Source organism: Pristis pectinata, chromosome 6, assembly GCF_009764475.1.
Source record: "Pristis pectinata isolate sPriPec2 chromosome 6, sPriPec2.1.pri, whole genome shotgun sequence".
NCBI lineage: Eukaryota > Metazoa > Chordata > Chondrichthyes > Rhinopristiformes > Pristidae > Pristis > Pristis pectinata.
The window spans coordinates 29,582,266-29,604,604 of record NC_067410.1 but is presented as its reverse complement, the minus strand read 5'-3'; the positions used below and the strand labels follow the sequence as shown (position 1 = coordinate 29,604,604).

The 22,339-nt window shown below is 39.0% G+C and overlaps 1 protein-coding gene across 1 annotated transcript; it reads right to left on the bottom strand.

Moving 5' to 3' along the window:
• Positions 1 to 1,948: 1,948 nt before the first annotated feature.
• Positions 1,949 to 12,772, bottom strand: LOC127571341 (putative uncharacterized protein C3orf49). The gene is made up of 6 exons (XM_052017629.1): positions 12,651 to 12,772; positions 7,924 to 8,384; positions 5,527 to 5,657; positions 5,330 to 5,440; positions 2,109 to 2,257; positions 1,949 to 2,000 (listed from the first exon to the last, which is right to left on the bottom strand). Exons 1-6 carry the CDS (start codon positions 12,770 to 12,772, stop codon positions 1,949 to 1,951), a joined length of 1,026 nt encoding a protein of 341 aa, XP_051873589.1.
• Between the last annotated feature and the right edge of the window lie 9,567 nt (positions 12,773 to 22,339).

Here is a 22,339-nt window from a genome sequence, read left to right as displayed (position 1 = left end):
TGAAGGAAGATAATCGGGGCAATTTCAGTGGTCTGCCATTTTCTGTAGTCCAGCACCGGTCAGGTCCCACTCATGCTGGATTAGAAAGTTTGAACCTGTTTTAGGAAAAATCAAAAATTGTCTGGCGGGCAAAAAAACTGTTGATCACATGGGGCTTTGGTTGTAAACCAGTGACATTTACTATTAAGGAGACACAAGAGATTCTGCAGATGCTGGAATCTGGAGCAACACACACAAAATGTTGGAGGAACTCAGCAGGTCAGGCAGCATCCAATGGAGGGAAATAAAAAATCAATGTTTCCGGTTGAGACCCTTCATCAGGACTGGAAAGGAAGAGGGCAGAAGCCGGAATAAAAAGGTAGGGGGAGGAGTGCAAGCTGGCAGGTGATAGGTGAGTTCAGGTGAGAGGGGGAAGGTAGGTGGGTGGGGCAGGGGGTATGAAAGGGAATGATACAAGAAGCTGAGAGGTGATAGGTGGAAGAGGCAAAGGGCTAAAGAAGAAGGAATCTGGTAGAAGTGGACAGTAGACCATGCTATTATTAAACTGGAAAGATAATAAGCATTAAATGCCATTTTGTTCTTGACTAATAAAATACCATTTTATTTTTAAGGATTGCCTTATAGGATAGTGCAAGAAAATCATTCCGAATTCTCTCTGGTCAGAGGTTTCTTACTAATTGCTGTATCTTTTTTGCTTCCTCTTAAAGAATACTGATGTTACTGTAGCTGAGAATATTACAAGCTTGGCAATGAGAAAATGGAACCAGGAAAAAGATTTGAAGATTTTCCTTCTTTGCTTAATATGGTTAACAAATAACATTAACATATACTTTAGAAAACACATGAAGCCAGAGGTTGCTTTTTCTTTTTAATCATTTTGTTATTGCTCCCTCAAAGAGTGCCATCCCAGAATGCAAACTGAGGGAAAACCAGTTACTGTTATGCAACCTACTTTCTATCTGCTCCCTGCAGTTGCAGTAGATGAAAATTGTATTAGACATGTAGTTAACGTGAGACCTATCATGTCAACATTTTTGCTGTAATACTTTGTATTCTAACTTAACACAGTGATTTTTTTGACACATAATAATCACTTGTTGATCAGCCCAGAATAAAAAAAAACACAGCATAGTTATTTAAATAGATATGGAAAACATTAGGTAAATGTATAGCGATACATGACATTCCTCAAATGAGCTGCTATTACATAGCAAGAAATTAAAATGTTTATATCTGAACTTTTGTTCCCATTGAAGTTAGACAATTTATTTTCATCTGGATGCTGATGAAACGTCATGCCTCTAACCAAGTCTATATATGCATAACTTTTTTCCTGTAGGTGAGATTGCCAGTTTTGTGGAAAGGGACTAAAATTGTTCAGCCAAATTTATGGGAAAGTAATACAAATGTTTTTTCAGTGTTGCAAATTTGATCATATGATAGCTCTGTTGATTCCTTTTGCTGGTTCAATTATAGTATAAAAGTACTACTTGAATAGCAAGTCTATATATGACCTTGCATATTAATTTAATGGGTTCTTTCATTTTACAGGATTTGGCAAGGCCAGCATTTACTGCACAACTTTTATTGCTCTAAAGAAAATGAACCCTGCACTCCTTTTGGTGATGGTAGTCTCTTAGTACTGTTGGATAAGAAACTTCAAGCTTAGGCTTAGAGATAATGAAGAAACATCAATATAGTTCCAAGTCAGAATGGTGTAAAGACTTAACCACGTTGTGGATGTAGAATCACGTGTAGGGTAGAACCACATAAGAATTGTGGATTTCCTTCCCTAAAGGTCATTAGTAAACCAGATGCAGTTTTACAACAATCTGGTAGTTTTATTCCATTGCTGAAACTAGCTTCCTTACTCCAGATTAATGATTTGATTTTAACTTTTGTGATTATGGTGGTATGACTATCATGAATCTGAATCATTTGTCTAGAGTTATGGATTTATCAGAAAGTTAATCACTATGCCACCATTCACAATGGTAGTCCTGAAGCAAACAATAAATAGAGACATTTATTTTCAAAAATATGTTACAAGAATTAAGAAGCTGATTTAGCAGCAACATCCACAGAGTAAACACTTCTTCCATTTGTACTTTCGGGCACTTTTCTTAGAAACACGCTGAAACTGTTTAGATGATTGTAGAATTTCATCTCCTAGGTACTCACACTGCTGGAGTTCTGCATGCCTTTGAGCCAGTAACTTCAATGACTTGTCGGAAGCCGTTTCTATTAAATCATTTACCTGATTGAAAAAATTTTAAAGATATTATTTGACAAGAGAAATAAATACCTTCTGTTCACTCACCCTGAGATACATGAATGCATAAAATCTAATCCAATATCTTTTTTTTACAAAATAAACTTTATTCATAATAATAGGCAAACTATATACAATTACAAAACAGTGCAAACCTTTACATTCTTGTACAGATCATTCATTAGTGTTACCTTTTTATATAGAAAACAGCACCGATGCCACATGTGTGGCTCCCTGGAAGCTACCCGGTCCTGTATTTACAATATTTAGGGGCTTTCTCACCTGTCCCCGCCCCTCCCTCTCCAGTGGCAGAAGAACCCTAAACTGTAGAACTTCCCCACCGAGCCTTTGCGTTGGCTGTGCCCAGCTTCAGTGCGTCCCTCAGCATGTACTCCTGCAGCCTGGAATGTGCCAGCCGGCAGCATTCCCCTACGGACATCTCGCAGTGCTGGAAAACCAACGAGTTTTGGGCAGACCAAAGAGCGTCTTTCACCAAGTTGATGACCTTCCAGCAGCAGTTGATGTCAGTCTCTGTGTGTGTCCCCAGGAACAGCCTGTAGATCAGAGAATCCTCTGTTACGCTGCTGCTGGGGATGAACCCTGACAAGGACCCTTGCACCTTTTGCCACACCCTCCTCGCAAACCTACAGCCCGCAAAGAGGTGGGCGACCGTCTCGTCCCCAGCACAGTCCTCCCGGGGGCAGTGTGCGCTGGGAGTGAGGTTCCAACCATACAGGAAGGATCTGACTGGGAGGGCCCCTCTCACTGCCAGCCAAGCGAGGTCTTGGTGCTTGGTGAGTTCTGGCGATGAGACATTCTGCCAGATGGTCTGGACAGTCTGCTCGGGGAACCACCCCACAGTATCCATTGAGTCCTTCTCCTGCAGTGCCTGCAGGATGTTCCGTGCTGACTACTGCCTGATGGACTTGTGGTCAAAGGTATTGGTCTGGAAGAACTTTTCCACGAAGGACAGGTAGCGCGGCAGCATCCAGCTGACTGGGACGCCGTGTGGCCATGGGGCCAGGCCTATTCTTTGCAACAGCAGGGACAGGTAGAACCTCGGTACGTAGTGACACTTGGTGCCCACATACTTGGGTTCCACGCACAGCCTGATGCAGCCACAGATGAAGGTGGTCATCAGGAGGAGGGCGACACTGGGGACACCTTTACCCCCATTGTCCAGGGACTTGTGCATGGTGGCCCGTCGGACCCGCTCCATCTTGGATCCCCAGATGAACCGGAAGACGGTGTGGGTGATTCCCAAGCCAGAGGAGCGAGGAATAGGCCACACCTGCGCCAAGTACAGCAGCCCTGAGAGCACCTCACACCTGATGACCAGGTTCTTCCCAGTTATCGATAGGGAGCGCCGTTCCCACAGTCCCAGTCTCTGCTTCACCTTCCCAATCCGCTCCCTCCAATTTTTGTTGCATGCCCTGGCCCCTCCGAACCAGATCCCCAGCACCTTCAGATGGTCAGGCCTGACGGTGAAGGGGACGATGGATCGGTCAGGCCAGTTGCCAAAGAGCATGGTCTCGCTCTTCACGCGATTGACTCTGGCCCCTGATGCCAATTCAAACCGGTCGCAGATGCTGATCAATCTGCGAACTGACCTTGGGTCTGAGCAGAAGAGGGCGACGTCGTCCATGTACAGGGAGGTTTTCACCTGGGTGCCCCCACTGCCTGGCAACGTCACCCCTCTGATGCTCTCGTCCTTCCTGATGGATTCGGCAAAGGGTTCTATACAGCACACAAACAAGACAGGGGAGAGAGGGCAGCCCTGCCTGACTCCAGACTTGATGGGGAAGCTGTCTGTTTCCCACCCATTGATTTGGACTGCGCTACAGATGTCTGTGTAGGGCAGTTGGATCCAATTCCTGATTCCCTCCCCAAAGCCCATTTTGGAGAGCACGTCCAGCATGTACGTGTGTGATACCCTGTCGAAGGCTTTCTCCTGGTCCAAGCTGACCTGCCTGGTGTTCACCCCTCTGTCCTGCACGTAGGCGATGGTATCCCTGAGCAGCACGAGGCTGTCAAAGATCTTCCTGCCAGGTACAGCACAGGTTTCGTCCGGGTGGATCACCTGTCCCAGAACAGACCTGACCCTGTTGGTGATGGCCTTGGACAGGATCTTATAGTCCACATTCAACAGTGAGATGGGTCTCCAATTTCTGATGTCCGCCGTCTGCTTGTAGATGAGGGTGATGGTGCCCTTCCTCATAGAATCTGACACACTGCCAGACTGAAGCATAGCATTGTACACTGGGTCCATCCAGTCCCACAGAGTCGAGTACAACTCCACCGGTAAGCCGTCGCTTCTGGGAGTTTTATTCGAATCAAGGGAACGGACGGAGCCAGTCAGCTCCTCCAGGGTCAGTGGTTGGTCCAGACTCCCCCGCTTGCTGTCGTCTAAGACCTCTGTGATAGAGGATAGGAAGTTCTGGGAGGCGGTGCTGTCTGTGACCTTCGTGTTGTACAGACTGGCATAGAAGGATCTGCAGATCCTTAATATGTCCGTCTGCGAGGATGCTACTGAGCCGTCCTCTTCCTTAAGGCTGTGGATCACAGAGCTCCCCAAGTGCACCTTTTGGAAGAAGAAACGTGAGCACGTCTCATCCTGCTCCACGGAGCGAACCCTGGATTGGAAGATAATCTTGGAGGATTCGGAGCCGTGGAGCTGGGCTTGCTGGCTCTTTGCATCTCGGAGGTCCTCCCTCACATCCACCCCCCTCGACTGCAGGAGGAGGAGTTGCTGCAAGTCTGTCTGGAGTTGGATCAGTTCCCTCTGGCTCTGTCTTGCTTTCTGGACCCCCCTGCGGATGAAGAACCTCTTGATGTTCTCCTTTGTCGCTTCCCACCAGTGCACAGGGGCGTCAAAGAGGGGTTTCACGGTTTTCCAACCTGCGTAATCCCTCTTTAGTTCCTCCATGCTCTCTGGGGTCAGCAGCTTGACGTTCAACTTCCACGTCCCCCTGCCTGCCTTCTGGTCCTCCTGTAGTTTGCAGAACAGTATGACTGTGCAAAATAAAAATGATGCATTTGGAAAAATTGAATGCTTACCTGTGCTTGAAGCTTTCCTACTGTTAAAAAAGAATGTCTGTTTTGAACCATTTCTTTTTTCTTTTTCTTCTTGAATATTTTAAAGTACTGCCTTTTGTTTGTGTTGACTACCTAAAATGAGTTGAATATAAATTGTTAAGAGATGTAAGAATACTTGTAAGCCTCATATTCCATGTTAATATGCAAATTATTCAAACCTTTTGCTGATCAGCAGAGAGGCTTGTAACAGACACTCGACGGGACATGCGACGTGACCTCACAATTAGATTGTTGCCAATAATACTTGCTGTTTCTGCCTCCACAACATCCACATCAACGTGGATTCTTGCTGCAAAGAAAGTTGCCTCAGATTTATACATTTCTAGTAAATTTCTATGATCCATTGATCAATGCAAATTATTTTTCAAGTTGTCAAGGAAAGTTGGGTTAAAGATTTCAGAACCTTGCTCAAGAGGGCCTCAAGATACCTGGAGGTCATCTACATTGTAACTTTTTTAATCTAACAAATTTAATGAGAACTGTTTACGTATAAACTAGATCAAAATCAATATTTTGGAAGTAAAGTTTGTGTGCAAGAAGTGCACACCTATGCAATAATTTTTCAGTATTTTGGGGGTGACATCATTGGTGCAAAATAAAATTGACAGTGTGATATCTGATGTATGTGGATTTTGTTGGGTTTGAAAGGTAAACTGCAGTAAGTTTTAGATCTGATGCAATAGAATACAGAGCATTCAACTTGTGAAAAATAATTTCATTGCGTAACAAGCAGTGGGAATCCAGAATTTTCTCTCCCAAAAGGTTGAAGTGCATATTAATAACATCTTTCATGGCTCGTTTCATGTAGCAAAACATTCAAGTTGCTTTACAGGCACATTTATGACATTGAGCCACATGAGCCACGCTAGAAGCTAGACCAAAAGCTTGATCATTGTGTTAGGTTTTAAACTGTATCATAAGGAGGACCAATAGGTAAATATTAAGGGAAATTTTGAGAGTGTTCCAGAGCTTGAGGTCTTGGCAGCTGGAGGCATGGATGGCAATGGGGTTGTAATTAATTTGGAGATATCAGGAGGCTAGAATTGGAGGAATACAAACAACATGCCGTCTTTTAGGACTAGAAGAGATCATGGTTAGGATTGGGTAAAGCCATGAAGGATTTGAAAGAAGATAAATATGCAAGTAGTGCAAATCTTTCACTGGTCTGATGGAAAGTTTGTAAAGGACACTCATCAGGATGTACAACATGATGACTAGATCTCTGATAATCTTTGCCAATTGAATTTTCAAGGTGGAGGTTTACAGATTTTTATTAGTTAACAATATCAGAGACATGAAACAGAAGATTTTTGTTGGTTAAGATGGTAAGGAATATGAAGTATTGGGTAAATGGAGTTGAAAAACCCATTAACTGTGATCTAATTGAATGGCAGCAAAGAGTTGAGAGGCTAGTCATTTTCCCCCTAGCAATAGTAGGGAAAGGGCTTACAGGTTTGAACAAATTAAATGAAAATTTAGGACATTCTAGGAAATTCTGTAACTGGAGGATGGCTTGGAGGTGGAGGGTTGATGGAACGGCTCTCCTTATTTTGTAGATCTGCATTTTGCCATAAATGTTTTTATGCAGTTCCCAATTTTTTTTTAAGTAAGTCGACTTAGAATTAGTTTAACTATGTAGCAAAGTTAATGCTTATAATACATTTCATTTAGGTAGAACCATGCAGGTTGCTGAACTGATCTGCCTTCATCTGCATCCTTCAGTGCACAAAACCTACTATAAAGTTAGACATTGAAGATTCAAATAATCAATGAATGTATTGCAATAATGTGAGAAACTTTTCTTTCAACAGAATTCCTAAATAGTTGCTTTAAAGTGATGTGTGAAATTTTGGGACAGAGCAAAACAGATTTCCCAGTGTGTAAGTCTGGCATCTGGTGGCTTCAGAACTGAACTGCAGATCACAGAATGCACTTGTGAATTTGATCTTTGCAGTTCATTTCCAAAGAGAAAAAGATTAATGATACAAGAAAAAGAAGTTAAGAAACTATGTTTCTACTCTGTTGTCACCCTTGTGGATACTATTTCATAATAACTACAAAAGCAGCTCCATAATATGAGTAAAATTGGCTGCTTCAATGGTACTCTTAAAGCAAAGGCAAACATGGGAATGAGGTGCCATCAGTTTTGCTGGTGGAATTTCAGAATACCTCACCTTTTAGATGTAAATAAAAACCTACAGAATGAGGTTTTAACTAAATCTTTAAAATCAACTTTTTTCATTTTACAAAATCGTGGCACCAAAAGGGAAGACAAAGCATGCCTCGAAAAGTGCCATTAATGTTTTTCTGTATTATAGAAAGTCTCTGAACCAAGACCACTTTGGTATTTGATTAACACCATTTTGGATCAGCTGAACGATATCAACATATGAGACTGACTAAAAAGTTAACTCAGAATTTCAACCTCTTTGGTGAAAGACCAGCAGGTGGGAATCTGCCTCAGGCTCGCAATAATATATTTCTGTTATTTGACTATGTAAACAGATCAGTTCCTCTTTTTAATTGTTAGTTGTTCTGTACACCTGAATACAAACCTGTTTTTTGCAGCTTAGCCTTGAATGTTGCAAGTATCTTATTTTCATCAATATTTGCCAATTGTTTGGCCTGCGTTGTGGAAGGTGTGTTATCTATGGATCTGAATGAGTATGAATCACTATTCTGGAGACGATTTGGTGTTTTTTTTCCCAGGAACTTCTGTGGTGAGTCAGTGATCTTGCTAGTTCTCAGAAAATGATCACATTTTACTGGAAATCGTGGGAGGTTTCTAGTTCTTGAATTACCACTTCTACAGTTTCTTTCAATTTTCTTGTTGAAATTTTTTAACTGTTTGTGTTGGTAGTGATGTCCTACAAATCTTTCTAATGTTTTTCGCATTTTACTGATAAGACCTTTTTTCTTGCCTTCGCTATATTCTGAGCCACTCTCTATGGATAATTCATCTTCCGGAATGAAAACTGGAGCCTTGACGAGACTGGTGGATGCATCTCTGTGCCGCCTGCAGCAGAGAGTAGGTAAAAATGATTAGGAGTCATGTTACTCTCCCAACTTTCCAAATATTGTAGCTTTCATTATTTTCAATTAGCTATTTCTATTAATTTAAAAGTTAATTTGATACATTTTTTTACACTTAACCAGCTGATTACTGAGAAGCTGACTTTCACTTTCAACACATGGAATTGATATTTTAGGGCTTTTTTTATTCCAGTAAAGAAAATCTGCAGAGGTGTTTATACTACAGTTGCCTTTTTTATAATGGGTAGTGAGAATCTGAGCAGCTAATTTGTGAGTGAAGTACAATAATTTGGAAATGCTTGGCCCTCAGCAGGGCCAAATTTAAATCACAGTTATGATCGTCATTTAAAATTATTATTAATGCTTATTAATAATTATTCAAATTTCAACAAGAGCATTGACTAGAATATTTTATCATTGCTTAATTTGTATTCAAGGGGAAGATTGTTAGTCTGCTCATGATCAGTAGAGTTGCATCTTCCATCAGTCTGATCACAGTATAAAAGGTGTGGAAGAGTGGAGAACTTAACAAGGAAGATTTGGTAATTAAATAGCTTTAATACATTTTGTAATTAACTTGGGAACTTTGCTTTTTCATACATTTAGAAGTACAGATTGGACAAACATAGCTCTCTTTTAAAACTAAACAAAATGGCAATCAACTCAAATTCATTTTAAAATTCAAAGGATTAGCAACATTTACATTAGTGAATTTTGATGAATAGCTATTAAACAGTAATTCGTTAGTTAATACTTATAATTGGGATTTGAGGAAGTTTGTTATCAGATTTCATGAAATTAGGAAATATGAATGCAAAATATTAAAAGGTAAACACAAGAAGACTGCAGATGCAGATGAAAAGGTAATATTTTGTTGGATGGAGCAACATACAAAAAAATGCTGGAAAGACGGCAGAAGCCAGAATAAAAAAGGGCGGGGGGAGAAGGAGGAGCACGAGCTGGTGGGTGATAGGTAAAGGGTCTTCCCCTTCTCACCTGGATTCACCTATCACCTGCCAGCTCATGCTCCTCCCCCACCCCCCTTTTATTCTGGCTTCTCTCTTTCCAGTCCTGATGAAGGATCTCGGCCCGAAACGTTGACTGTTCATTTCCCTCCATAGATGCTGTCTGACCTGCTGAATTCCTCCAGCATTTTTTGTGTGTTGGTCCAGATATCCAGCATCTGCAGTCTTTCTTGTGTCTCCATTTTGATGAAGGGAATTTTATTTAGGAGAATGCTTGGAGGCATTTTATTTCTTCCTAGCTTTTAAAGTTTTGTGTGATGGATGAAGATTTTGTTGAGAAAGCTAGGCTTTTTTAAAAAACAAATCAATCAAATTTCATTATTTTAGGAAGTGTCTAATTCTCTTTGGTTTAAAGATATAACATTTATATTGATGGATCTCCTCTTGAATGTAGACATGGGCCATAGCTTAAATGAAACAATAATCAGGAACAAAATTAGCAGACACTTGGTTGAGTATGTGTAACTAATTTGGTGGAAATTTATAATGAGGTAACAGAAATGGTTGATGAAGGAAAAACAGTTATATATATATGCATCCAAAAGGTCTTTGATAAGGTGCCACATAATTGGCTTGTCATCAATTCTGAAGACATGGAATAAAAAGGTTTGTAGCAGTTTGTCTGGAAAATTAGCTAAGTGATAGAATATAGAGAGAGATAGTGAAAAGTTGCCTTTTGGATTGGAGCAGTGAAGACCACTGCTTTTCTTAATATATATTAAGTGTACGGGGGTCAATTTCCAAATTTGTGGATGACACATAACTTGGAGGCATAGTGAATTGTGAGGAGGATGGTTATCAATTTCAAGGATTTATAGACAGGCTGCTAGAAGGGCAGATGGGTGGCAAATTAAATTTAATGCTGAGAAATTCTCATCATATAGTTATAGGAGTTGTATAGCACAGAATCAGGCCCTTCGGCCCAACTCACCCATGCTAACCATGATGCCTATCTATGCTGCTTCTATTAGCCCGCATTAGGCCCATATCCCTCTACTCCTTTCCTATGCAGGTACCTGACCAAATGCCTTTTAAACATTGTAATTGTATCTGGCTCTACCACTTCCTCTGGCAGCTCATTCCATATAGCCGCCAGTCTCTGCGTGGAAAATTTGCCCTTCAGATCTCCTTTAAATTTCTAGTTTTAGACTTCCCAACCCTAGGAAAAAGACTCTGACCCCATCTACGCTGCTGATAATTTTATAAACCCCTTTGAGGTCACCCTCAGCCTGCTACATTCCATTGAGAATAAACCCAACTTATCCAAGCTCTCTTTATAAGTAAAGTTCTGCAATCCAAGCAACATCCCAGTGAATCTCTTCTGCACTCTTTCTAATGCTACCACATTGTTCCTGTGGGGTGGCAACCAGAACTGTACACAGTACTTCATGAGGCCTGACCAATGCTTTGTACAGCTTCAACGTGACAACCCAACTCTTACATTCGTAATTATATAATTATCAAAGCTGTTATGATTTATTAGTGTTATAATTGGGTAAGTGGAGTGTGAAGAGGAAATATAAAGTAGACACAGTTCTAAAAAGGGTACAAGAACAGAGAGAACTAGGGAGGTGTGCATAGTTCATTGAAAGTGGTTATAAAAGCATATGGGATCTTCAGAAACATGGAACACAATAGCAAGGAAATCATGATGAATATTTATAAAACACTGGTTCAGCTACAACTGGAGTATTGTATTCAGTTCCAGGGACCACACCTTAGGAAGGATGTAAAGACACTGGCATATGTGTGGAAGACATTTCAAAAAAGTTATTTGGGCAAACTTGAGAAGCTGGAATTGTTTTTGGAACAGAGGAGGTTGCAAGGATTTACTTAAAATAGGTCAATAGAGAGAAACTATTTCCATTAGTGTAGTGGCCACAAACAAGATTAAGGTGATTGGTAAAACAACCAACAGAGACTTGTGGAAAAATAATTTTACACAATGAGGTTAAGTTCTGGAATGCATTACCGGGGATAATAGTGGAGGCTGATACAATCATAGTGCTTTAAAGGGAGCTGGATGAGTACAGTCCGTCCCTGGGTTACAAATGGGTTTAGATTTTATAAACATCCATGTCGATTTTGTCCGTAAGTCAAGAAAATACACAAAATCACTGGATATGGTGACCATACCTTCATGGTATTGTAATGAATGCTGTTGATGAGGGCCAATTAACATGAACATTTATTTATTGTCTTCCCCTGCTTAGTTACAATGTACAGAATCAAAATGTCCCATGCTCAATGGCTGGTTTTGATGGGCTTGAAGTATCAGTTGGTGTCACATTCATAGAGTATTGTTGCACAAGTATGAATAGAAGTGACTGCTAGTCAATTTTCAAAGCAATTGTCTTAAGTGGCCTCCTGCAGTGAAACCGGCAGCCTGCTCTCATTTGAATTTAATAATACTTATGGGAGCTTGCTTGTATGTAAGGATGTTCATTAATCAGGTGTTCATAACCCTGGGAGGGGCTGTATCTGAAAGGAAAGAATTTGGAGGCTATGGGGAGAATGTAGTGGAATAGGAAGAGTTGGATTGCTTTGCATTAGAAATGGTATGGGCTTGATGGATCAAATGCTTTCCATTCTTGCTGTAACCATACAGTGATTCTGAATAAAAGATCACTTCATCAAAATTATTATAGCATACATTTCTAAATAGTGATTAAGAGGAATGACCATCACAAAGATTGATTCTGCTAGAAGATTAAACAATAGCTACTTTCTCAAGTGTTATGGACTGAATTTTAATTATAACTCACTAAATATGTCATGATAGCTACTGGACTAACTGTTTATAAGTCAACATTAAAAATGCTAAGCGACAGATTTGAAAAATTATAGAACTGAATTCAGATTCATATACTAGCATTTCCGATAAAATGGATTATTTTAGTGCATTACAGCATTTTATTGAACTAGGAAGTTGTTATAAAAAAATTCACTTGTATTTTGGCGGGTGTTCTGATGACTAAAGATGAAGACAGGATTACAAATCACAATAATATGCAAATATGACAAATTTTCACAAAGATACATTTAAATGCATGATATATAAAGTTACAATGAAGTTTGATGTTAATTAATGTTCACCTGAAGTAGCAAAACAAATAATGATACAGGTACATATCAAAGCAAAATAAGTATTTCTGATCAGTTTTACAGCATAGCAGTGATAGGACTTTTCAAAATTTAACCGTAATTATTGGCTGCATACTCACCTCACAATTCCTTTATCTCTGTGTTCAAGTGCTTCTTTTTCTCCTTTAGGTATTCTACTGTAGTCTAGATCCTGATTATAAACTTGTTGAGAAGGAAAGCAGCTTCTGTGATTTTTATGCATGGTTGTAATGTAGCTAATGAAGTATAGCTGCAAACTGAAGCAAAGGTTGTCTCGCACAGTTTTTGTGCTTGACACTAAATCCTTTGCGAAATGGATAAATACTTAACTATAGACAAAATCATTGCTGTGTAATTGCGTAAGTTTCTCAGCAGTCATTTATGGAATGTCAGATTTATTCGCTTGCATTTGTGAAGTGCATCATTAGCATGACAGCTGGATGGCAGTAAGACTAGGCAGATGAGAAATCAGACATAACTTTGTGAAATTCTGTAAGGAACTGCAAGGAAGACAATTGATAGAGAAAGCAGACTGACTAAATAAATAAATATTACCTTCTCAGGAGCAGAAAATAGCCAAAACAATGCACTAGAATTTGGGATGAGAAATCACCAAAATGTTTCATTTCATGTATTCATATAGATAGGATGTAGATTTCGGTAACTTGGTTTACACTGTTAACTTGCTTCTCCTATCAGACATTCAAAAAGCATCAATCTGCAGTATGAGTCATTTATATAATCTTACCCTCAAAACACCTCACATAACTATTTAGATTGTTCAAAATTAGTTGCTATTAAAATATTAACTCGATGATGTTTGAATAACTGATTCTTGCCAAATGGAATTAAAATAACAATTAAGAATAGGAGCCTTATCATCAAACTGCTTTCTAATAACCAAAATCTTTAAACCGGTGCACTTCAGATCATATATGGCACCAAGTTCTTAAACTGGCATCTTTTTATGGAGATAAAAAAACACCATGATGTTGGAGGAACTCAGCAGGCCAGGCAGCATCCGTGGAGAAAAGTAGGCAGTCAATATTTTGGATCAGGACCCTTCTTCAGGATCTTTTTATGGAGGATTGATCTGAGACTATAGAAACTTATCTACAATGAAAGCAGAAAGTCCTGGAAAAACTCAACAGGGCAGGCAGCATCTGTGGAAAGAGAAACAGAGTTAATGTTCCAGATGGAAGGTCTTTCAAACTAAAACATTAACTCAGTTGCTCTTACCATGGAGGCTTTCTGACTTACTGAATTTTTGCAGTATTTTAGATTTTTATTTGACCTCCCATTGAAGGCCTACATAATATGCTGTAAAATAATGCATTTCAATCAAAAAGAATATTAAAAGGTTGCAGTAAGCAGTCTAACAAATATTTTATAATTTATTTACCATGCTACATTTATCTGTTTACGACAATCAAAAGAAAGTGAATTATGTTCACATGTTCAGTACAGCCTTCATTAATTGAGGGCTCCAACAGCCATACTTTGGAGATGCAAGAGATTGCAGAGACTGCAACAAACAAAATGCTGGAGGAACTCAGCAGGTCAGGCAGCATCTGTGGAGGGTACTGAACTGTGGAATTTTCAGGTCAAGACCCTTCATCTGGACTGCCATACTTTGTCCATTAGCTCGACGGAGGGCCTATCCGCCCTTTGGATTTCAATAGTCATATCAATTTCCCTGTATAATCAAAGTGAAGGAATGCAATTCTGTGGAGTTTGGTGGTTTTGCTAATATTTTGTCATTCTGAATTTCCAACCACTTGCTATTGTGCTTTGCTTTTGACTCAAAGGAAAAACTTGTTTTGACATGGACAAAGCTGCCGTCACTACAATAGAGTCCTGAAGAGATTTGGCACGTATTGCAGTTTTACAAGTAGAGGCTAGATGTGCCATACCTTCTTTCTGGGATAGATTCCTTAACTGCAATCTTCCATTCCACGGTAGAATTGCAACTGGTGGAAGTTCTTTCAAGAAGAGGAGGACCTTCACATGGTATTTATTGTTGGTGTTTGAACTTCCATTACTTCGTGGCACCAACATAAGTACTGTAAAATTCCGATAAACAGGCACAATCAGGACTTTGGTGGTGCCAGACTGGCAGATTTTCCAGACTATTGGATGTCATTCCTATTAATACACCAAAATTTCTTAAAAATATCACACACTATTATAATACATTTTCCAGTGAACCCGGTAAGTCTAAAGGGAGTGTGGGAAATGATACCCCAATGAGATTCAAGAGAGCTTGGGAAATGGAGATGAGCGAGTTTAAAGTGAGCATAGGAACTGGGGCTGGTGTGAGCTTCAAGAGATTGCGGTGAGCCACCTGCCAAACTATCAGGATTTCTGAATAGTCAGAGAGTAGATAATCAGAGTTTTACTGTATCAAGTTGTCCAACAAGACTCTAGTATTTAAGAAGGAAAGCTTTACATTTTACAGCTTCATTGCAAATTCTGAGACATCTGAATATCTAAGGGAAATTGATTTACAGTTTGCACATTATAGAACAATGGCATAAATTATGAGTTAATTTGTTTTTGGTTGTTTTTGCTTGAAATATGACAAAATCTCCCTATCCTTCTTCAAGGTATGCCGTGTGATAAACCCATCCTAACATGCAAATAGCCACCATTCAGTCAACCTCACAATTTAGCCACCTCCCTCAGATTGTTCACTCAAATTTTGACTTTAGTGAATAAGAAAAGCCTAGCAAATAGTCTTATTCTTGATGTAACTGCTGATTATCAAGGTGATTTAATCATTCCATACTCCCAAGTAATGTGCTTTGATTGCAGCAGGCATAGGTAGAACAAGGCCAATCATATTTTAACCCTTTTTCTGGCCTGCCCTTTCTGCAAATCTAACTTTCAACTGAAGCTATGGATTCATGGAATTCTGCCTTGTAGACCATGTTGGTTCTAAAATTTTATTTAGTATATATTAATAAGTTTAAATTATGTAACATGAAAATGCCTTGATTTGATATTCTAGACTCCTTGTGCAATCTGTACGTTCAGAAGTCTTCTAACAAATGTATGCTGAATGAAGCAGAATATCTTATTATCAGTGTTTTTCTGGGATTGGGTCTACATTCTTTCCAGATGTCAGTTCTGTCATGACTCCTTTTCCATTCCATGCATTGCTCTTTCTGTTGAAATAAGGTGTACTTTTATGCATTTCACTCTGATTAGCTAGAATCAACACTCTGCATAGAATTCTGATACACAGTTCAGAGAAATCTTGGTTTGCATAGAAATCTGAGATTATATTCCTCAGATTATATTCTGTTTTGTATTTGTGGTATGAAATATATTTCTATTTCTATTTTTTCGATTTTCTTCTTTAGTTGTAATTCTATTATTTTTCCCACCATTGATATTAAGGTACCTTCTTTAATGTCTGCCTGGACACATCCTTAAGTGTAGCTATAATTTTAGCTATTGCATAGTCCCTTTTGAGAAACAAGGATTAAGAAGTTCTTTTAAGAAGTGTGTGCAATTTCACTAGATTAATTACTAGATCAATTTCACTAGATTAATGGTTTGATACTCTTTGAGATTGATTAGTCTATCTAATTTATCATTGTAATATGTATCATTTCAAGCCCTCCTTCTAAAGTCATGTCCACTTGAGCTTACTACCTAGTAAATTCTCAGGGAAAATAATTAACAAATATTTCTGTTTTTTTCTCTCTTGACACATTTGATTGTATCTCAAATATCTCTTAAGTGGCCTTTTCCCATCTGATTTTAACACTTTAATTTATGTAACTGTGGAATATTTTATATTGTTTTACATTTGTTGATAATTTAGTTTCATATTTCCACTTTGCTTCCCTAACTGTTATTTCACTTCTCTTCTAATCTCTCCATATTCTTCCTCACTGCCCTGTTCCAGATGGTCATATACTTAATGTGTGGCTCCTTCCTTTCCTTCCATATTGATCCTTGGGTCTTTATTCATCCATGATATCTCATTTCTGTCTAATTTGATCTGAACACCACTTTGAATGTTTTAAATTTTAACTTGCTATTCCATACCATTGCTTGCCAATATTGTCCACTTTATTTTCGTAGGCTGTACTTTGGCCATTTTATCAGATTTATAAATCTAGTCTTTGTTGTACTTATAGCCTCTTCAATTATTTCCATAAAATATTGAACTCATTCTGTAGATGTTCCCTTACTTTTACTTATCATAGCCACACTAGTTCATTCTCTGTTAATAAGTCTAACTATGAATCCTTCTTTCTTGGGAGTCATACATTGTTGTTTGAAAGGAATCATTTAGCCCCCTTACCTGACTCTTTTGTGCATTTACTTCATGGGTTGTTGAAAACTTTTATGATAGTGCTTCTATGTTTCACTATTTGGTTGACCTTATCCCTATTGATTTTATTGATCCTTTATTACTTTTCTAACTTGTGGTGAGTATCCAACTTTTTTTATATTGCTACTCTACCTGTAATATGCACATTTACTTCAACCATTTTCCCTTCAATTTATTTCCCTGATCTACAGACCATACTAAGATGCATGATTTCAGTCAAGCAACATCAAAGGCTTGCTATTGGTCTCAGCATACAAGTAACTCTGTTTGTGGATGGTTGTTACCCAAGGATAAGATCAAACTAGCTGTGAGGGCCCTTGTTCAGACAATCAGCAAAATTTCCCCAGTCAAACCAGGAGAACGGTCAGGTTATGATTAGGCTTTGGAACCGTGTACCAGCTTAATTCAGAAGGAGAGGGAGAATTTTTTTGTGTAGGGCAGAGTGTGAGAAATGGTGGAGGAATTAGCGGAACAGGAAATGGTATGAAAGGTGGTTGAGGAAGTGCTGAAAGGTGAGGTGGCCAGGAAGAGTAGTGTATGTAATTATGCTGTAGTTTGATTTATTTTCAGTGGAAATTTGTTATTACCTGAGATTCATTTTTTTAACAGCAGATGGCAGTAAAGACTGACAGTATCTTAAAATACTGTCACAATAATATATTACACATCATAAGGTATCAACAATTACAATTCATGAAAAGATTATACTAGATATAATTTATGGTCTGCATTTTATCTAACAATTGTGCAAATTTCTCTAGTGGGATTGCTAAGTACTTGGTATTACTGAATCATGCTACTTCCTGTTAGGCATCATGTTGACTTTACCCCTTTTTATTCGATGGGAATTGTGAATGTTTCTGATGCTGCTGTTCCTGGTTTTGTTAACATGTAGTTCAAGGATTAGATAGATTAAAAGAAAAGATTTTCAAAAGTTGGCTAAGCATGAGGGAGAAAGGAAGAGCAAGGTACACCGGTAGGTTAGATGAACAGGAGCTGGGCCATAAACTCTGGCACAGAACATCTGGGCCAAATAGTCATTTATGTTTTTTTGACTCAAAATATATCTTTGCAAATGAGCTAAAAATCTACATATGCAATAAACTGACCCAGCCCACAAGATTTGCAGGCAAAAGCTTAGTTTCTTTGTCTACTGACATCTGGAACCTACAGAAAGACCTGCTTTTAGCTGGACCTGGTGGCCATTTTCGGCTCCAGGCTCATTAGCATCCATGGTTAACATAGTTGCATGGAGCTATTTGAAGGCCTGGGTGATGCACCATAGAGCTAGTCTCTCTCTCACTGTTCCCTGCTCCACTGATCATCAGCAATTGAGTTGAGTTCATCCATTCTCTCCACTAATGTGGACACTGTGTGTGGTAGATCCGTCAACTCCCGCTTAACTTGGTGATGTACCTCTAATATTCTTGTTTTTAATCAAGCCCCTGTGGTTTGGCGTCTATGTCCAGCCGAGCAAAGATTGCCACCCCCATTTCTACCACCCCTCATCCCCATTGTGAACTTTCTGGCACTACCAGTATCAGTTTTTATTCAAGAGACACAAGATGCTGCAGATGCTGGAATCTGGAGCAACAAACAATCTGCTGGAGGAACTCTGCGGGTAGAGCAGTATCTGTGAGGGGGAAAGGAATTGTTGATGTTTCTGATCAAAACCCTGCATCAGGACTGCATTCCTCCTGATGCAGGGTTTGCTTCCTTTCCCTCCACAGATGTAGCTCAACCTGCTGAATTCCTCCAGCACACTGTTGGTTGCTTCAGTTTTTTTTCACCTTTAGTAAATCATCAGGTAAAATTCCAAATAACTCACTGATTGGATCCACCAATGCATGAGTATCAGCATTGGTGCATGACTGAAAGGATCACAACTGTACATTTAATTCCAGGGCACTGTCCTCTTCATCTGTGAGCTGTACAATTTGTTGTGAAGAATAAGTGAAGAGGTACAAATCACCTGATGGGTGAAAGGAAAATATGCATCTCCTTGTGTATGGATTGGACAGTTTGTCAGCATTAGAGAGACGAACTGCAAAGAAAGTTAAGGCTGGGTGCTACTCAGAACTGAAGGTATGTGAACACTCAGCAAGATGGAGTGAAATGTTTACTTAAAGGCAGAAAGTTGTTGAATCAGCATAAGCTCATCTGTTCTTTCCGGTTTCTTTTTACATTACATCAGTGACCCATGCACAACACTCATTCTTGGTGGGAGCTGTGGACTTCTTCTCCCCTTTGTTGGGGGAAATGAAAGGCCTTCCTCCCCTGTACCCTTTGGTAATTGTAGTGAAGCTTATTAAATCTGGGTTTAACCCTGGATGTAAGCCCAGTGCCCATCCCAAACACTTCCATTTATGGACTTTAAGTACCACTGAGCTCATATCATGTGATGATACATCATGCCTGCTGCAGATGTTGAACACCCAAAACCTGGAATTGAAACTTAGTTGGTACAATTGAACTGAGATCACAGATGCTGACCCATTCAACTGATTTCCAGGTTTCCTCCATGTAATTCCAGCCCATCTCAGAAAGCCATCCAGAGCAATATTGGGACTGTAGGTTATGTTGACAGAAGTGTCTTATAAAGAGAATGTCTTTTGCCAGATGGAACATTAATCTGAAGCTCTATTTGATTCTTAAGCTGGACACTGACAATCTTGGTCACAATTTCAAGAAAAGGAGCAAGTTATTCTGCCTCCTGGGCAATATTCTTTCCCCAACCATTGCCCCCTCCCCTCGCTATTTGTTCATCTAATTGCAATTTGTGGGATACTGAGGACTAATATGAAAAGAACATGACTAATAACAATGGGCTGGTTACCACAGCCTGGATTTTATGGTCAACATCAATCTGCTCATGCTCATTGTTGATCTATGAAAATATCTGCTCTAATATGGTCTTCTTTGGTGTGTAATTTTCTATGATTCTATTACTCTGCCCAGGACTGGTTTCCCTCCTTGTTGCATGAACCCTTCGATTCCTGCCTGTTTCTTGTCCTTTAATCAATCCTGATTCCATGCTAGTATATTATCCCTGACATTGTGGGGCCCCATCTTACACAACAGTCTTCTATATGGTGCCTCATTAAATGCCAATAGTAAGTACAAATATCCTGCATCCATTTACCCAACCTGCTCAGCAAATTCTCAAATATTACATTCCCTTCATAAAACCACACTGGTACTGTCTATTATGAGTTCTCTCAGTGTCCTGTCATCACTGCCTTAATAACAGACTCCAGCATCTTCCCGACAACTGATGCCAGGCTAATTTGTCTTTAGTTCTCTATTTTGTCTTTCTCGCTCTCTTTTGCAAATAGTGAGGTTACATTTGCTACCTTACAATTGCTTGGCGCCATTCCAAGCAATTTTAGAAGATCATCATTATTGAATTCATCATCTCTGCAGCCACATGTTCTGGAACTCTGGGATGCAATCTGTCAAGTGTAAAGGATTTTCTCGTGTTTTACTCTTCTTATTTTCTTCAGTACTTTCTCTTTAGTGATATTAATTACCTTAAGATTCACATTGGACCCTTGGATTCTATTCTTGCTACATTTATTATGTCCTCTTCAGTGAAGACTGATGCAAAAGATGTATTTACTGTCTCCACTACTTCTTTAATCCGCATAATAATTGCTTATGCCTTTAAATCCAAGGGACCTGCAGTTATTCTTGCTGTCTCTTGCTTTATACTGAAACTCTTATGATCTTGCTTTATATATATATATTTTTCTAATTTACTCTCACAACCTATCTTCTCATTCTCTATCAATTTTTTGGTTAATTGATGGTTCGTCCAATAATGCTCTCAGTCCTCTGGCTTCATACTTCTTTTGGCATCAGAATCAGGTTTATTATCACTGACTTATAAGACGTGAAATTTGTTGTTTTGCACCAGCAGTACAGTGCAAAGACATAAAATTATTATGAATTACAAAAATAAATGAATAGTGCAGAAAAAAACCAGAATATCGAACTAGTGTTCATGGGTGCATGGACTGTTCAGAAATCTGATGGCAGAGGGGAAGAAGCTGTTTCTGAAGCATTGAGTGTAGGTCTTCGGGCTCCTGTACCTCCTCCCCGATGGTAGTAACGTGAAGAGGGCATGTCCCTGATGGTGAGGGTCCTTAGTGATGGATGCCACCTTCTTGTAAAATGATACTTTTAATCTAATATTATTCTTAATCTCTTTAGCCACATATGAATTATTTTTCTCTTAGATGTTTATATTCCTTAGTGGAATGTTGAAAGATTTGATCTATTTTTTAAATGCTTGCTATTTTTGCCCATTAGCAAGCTTTAAATCAATATTCCCAACTTTAGTCAGTTCAGCCTTCATATCCACATAATTAGCTTTATTTAAGTTTAAGACTGACTGCATTGTTCTTGGACTGCACACAAAATTCTACCATATTGTGAACTTTATTGTAAAGTATGAGCTGAAGAGTTTCTGCAATTTTGTACTGTGCCACTGACTCTATGAGGAGCTGTAGTTGGGAAAATGTTGGCAAAAATATATAACGAATTGCATTTTGCACACAGTGATGCAGGAATCCCAAAATGGAAATTTATATTTATAAAGGGAAATAACAGCAGTTCCATATGGAGCTGCTGATGTTTTCCCACAAAATTTGGCCCACTAGTCACGGCATTTTAAAGTTACATGCATGTGAGTTGCTGTATAAATGTAAGTTGTTTTCTCTAATCCGATTATAGCAGCAGAAAAGGGCATAAAGTAAAGAATTATGGAATGCATTTACTTTAATATATTGAATTAATTATAGCATGAACCACTTTAGTAGTAGAGCAGTATTTTAATGTCCTAAAACATGATATTTTATGGATTCAAATGACATGATTTTGGGCTTAAAATATTGCTCTACTAATCTTTTTAAACAAGCATAGTGGTTAATTTTTCACAGGTGAGCTTCCTTTTGTAATGAAGCTCAATGTGTTCAATTGAAATGATTCTATTCAGATAAACGGTCACCCTACCTCAGAATGATTTAAAAATTACCATTGAAGTACTTAGTTCATCTTTCAAGTTTCAATCAGTGGTGGTATGACCTGTTGTAGTACATTAGCAGTGTATGTACATCAAAATGTAAACCTGGTAAACAAGGACAACAACTGGATTATATCCGCACTTGGTGTAATTGCTAATTATTATTTTATGATGAGGTGCAGTAATATAGTTGTTACATTGATATGTAACTAGTGAAGGGGAATAGTAGAATATTAATTTGGTTTTGTGTCAAGGGCTTCTGCAAGCAATTGTTCAGGGACAAGAATGATTGATGCAAGTAATTTCCTTTTGTCAGAGGTGTTCTTGCAGCACATGGGGAGCTCTTTTGGGACAGTGCATGTACTTGAAATTTACCAAGTCAATTGGAACCTGCCACTGCATGATCAACTTCTGACAAC

Bases quoted from the DNA above. Each gene is read 5' to 3' on its own strand.
- LOC127571341 (XM_052017629.1), bottom strand. From the start codon at position 12,772: ATGCATAAAAATCACAGAAGCTGCTTTCCTTCTCAACAAGTTTATAAT. The intron at 5,441-5,526 runs GTTTGAATAATT...AACTCATTTTAG, and splicing joins TCTCTGCTGATCAGCAAAAG to GTAGTCAACACAAACAAAAG. The intron at 2,001-2,108 runs GTACAAATGGAA...TGTTTGCTTCAG, and splicing joins TCTAAGAAAAGTGCCCGAAA to GACTACCATTGTGAATGGTG.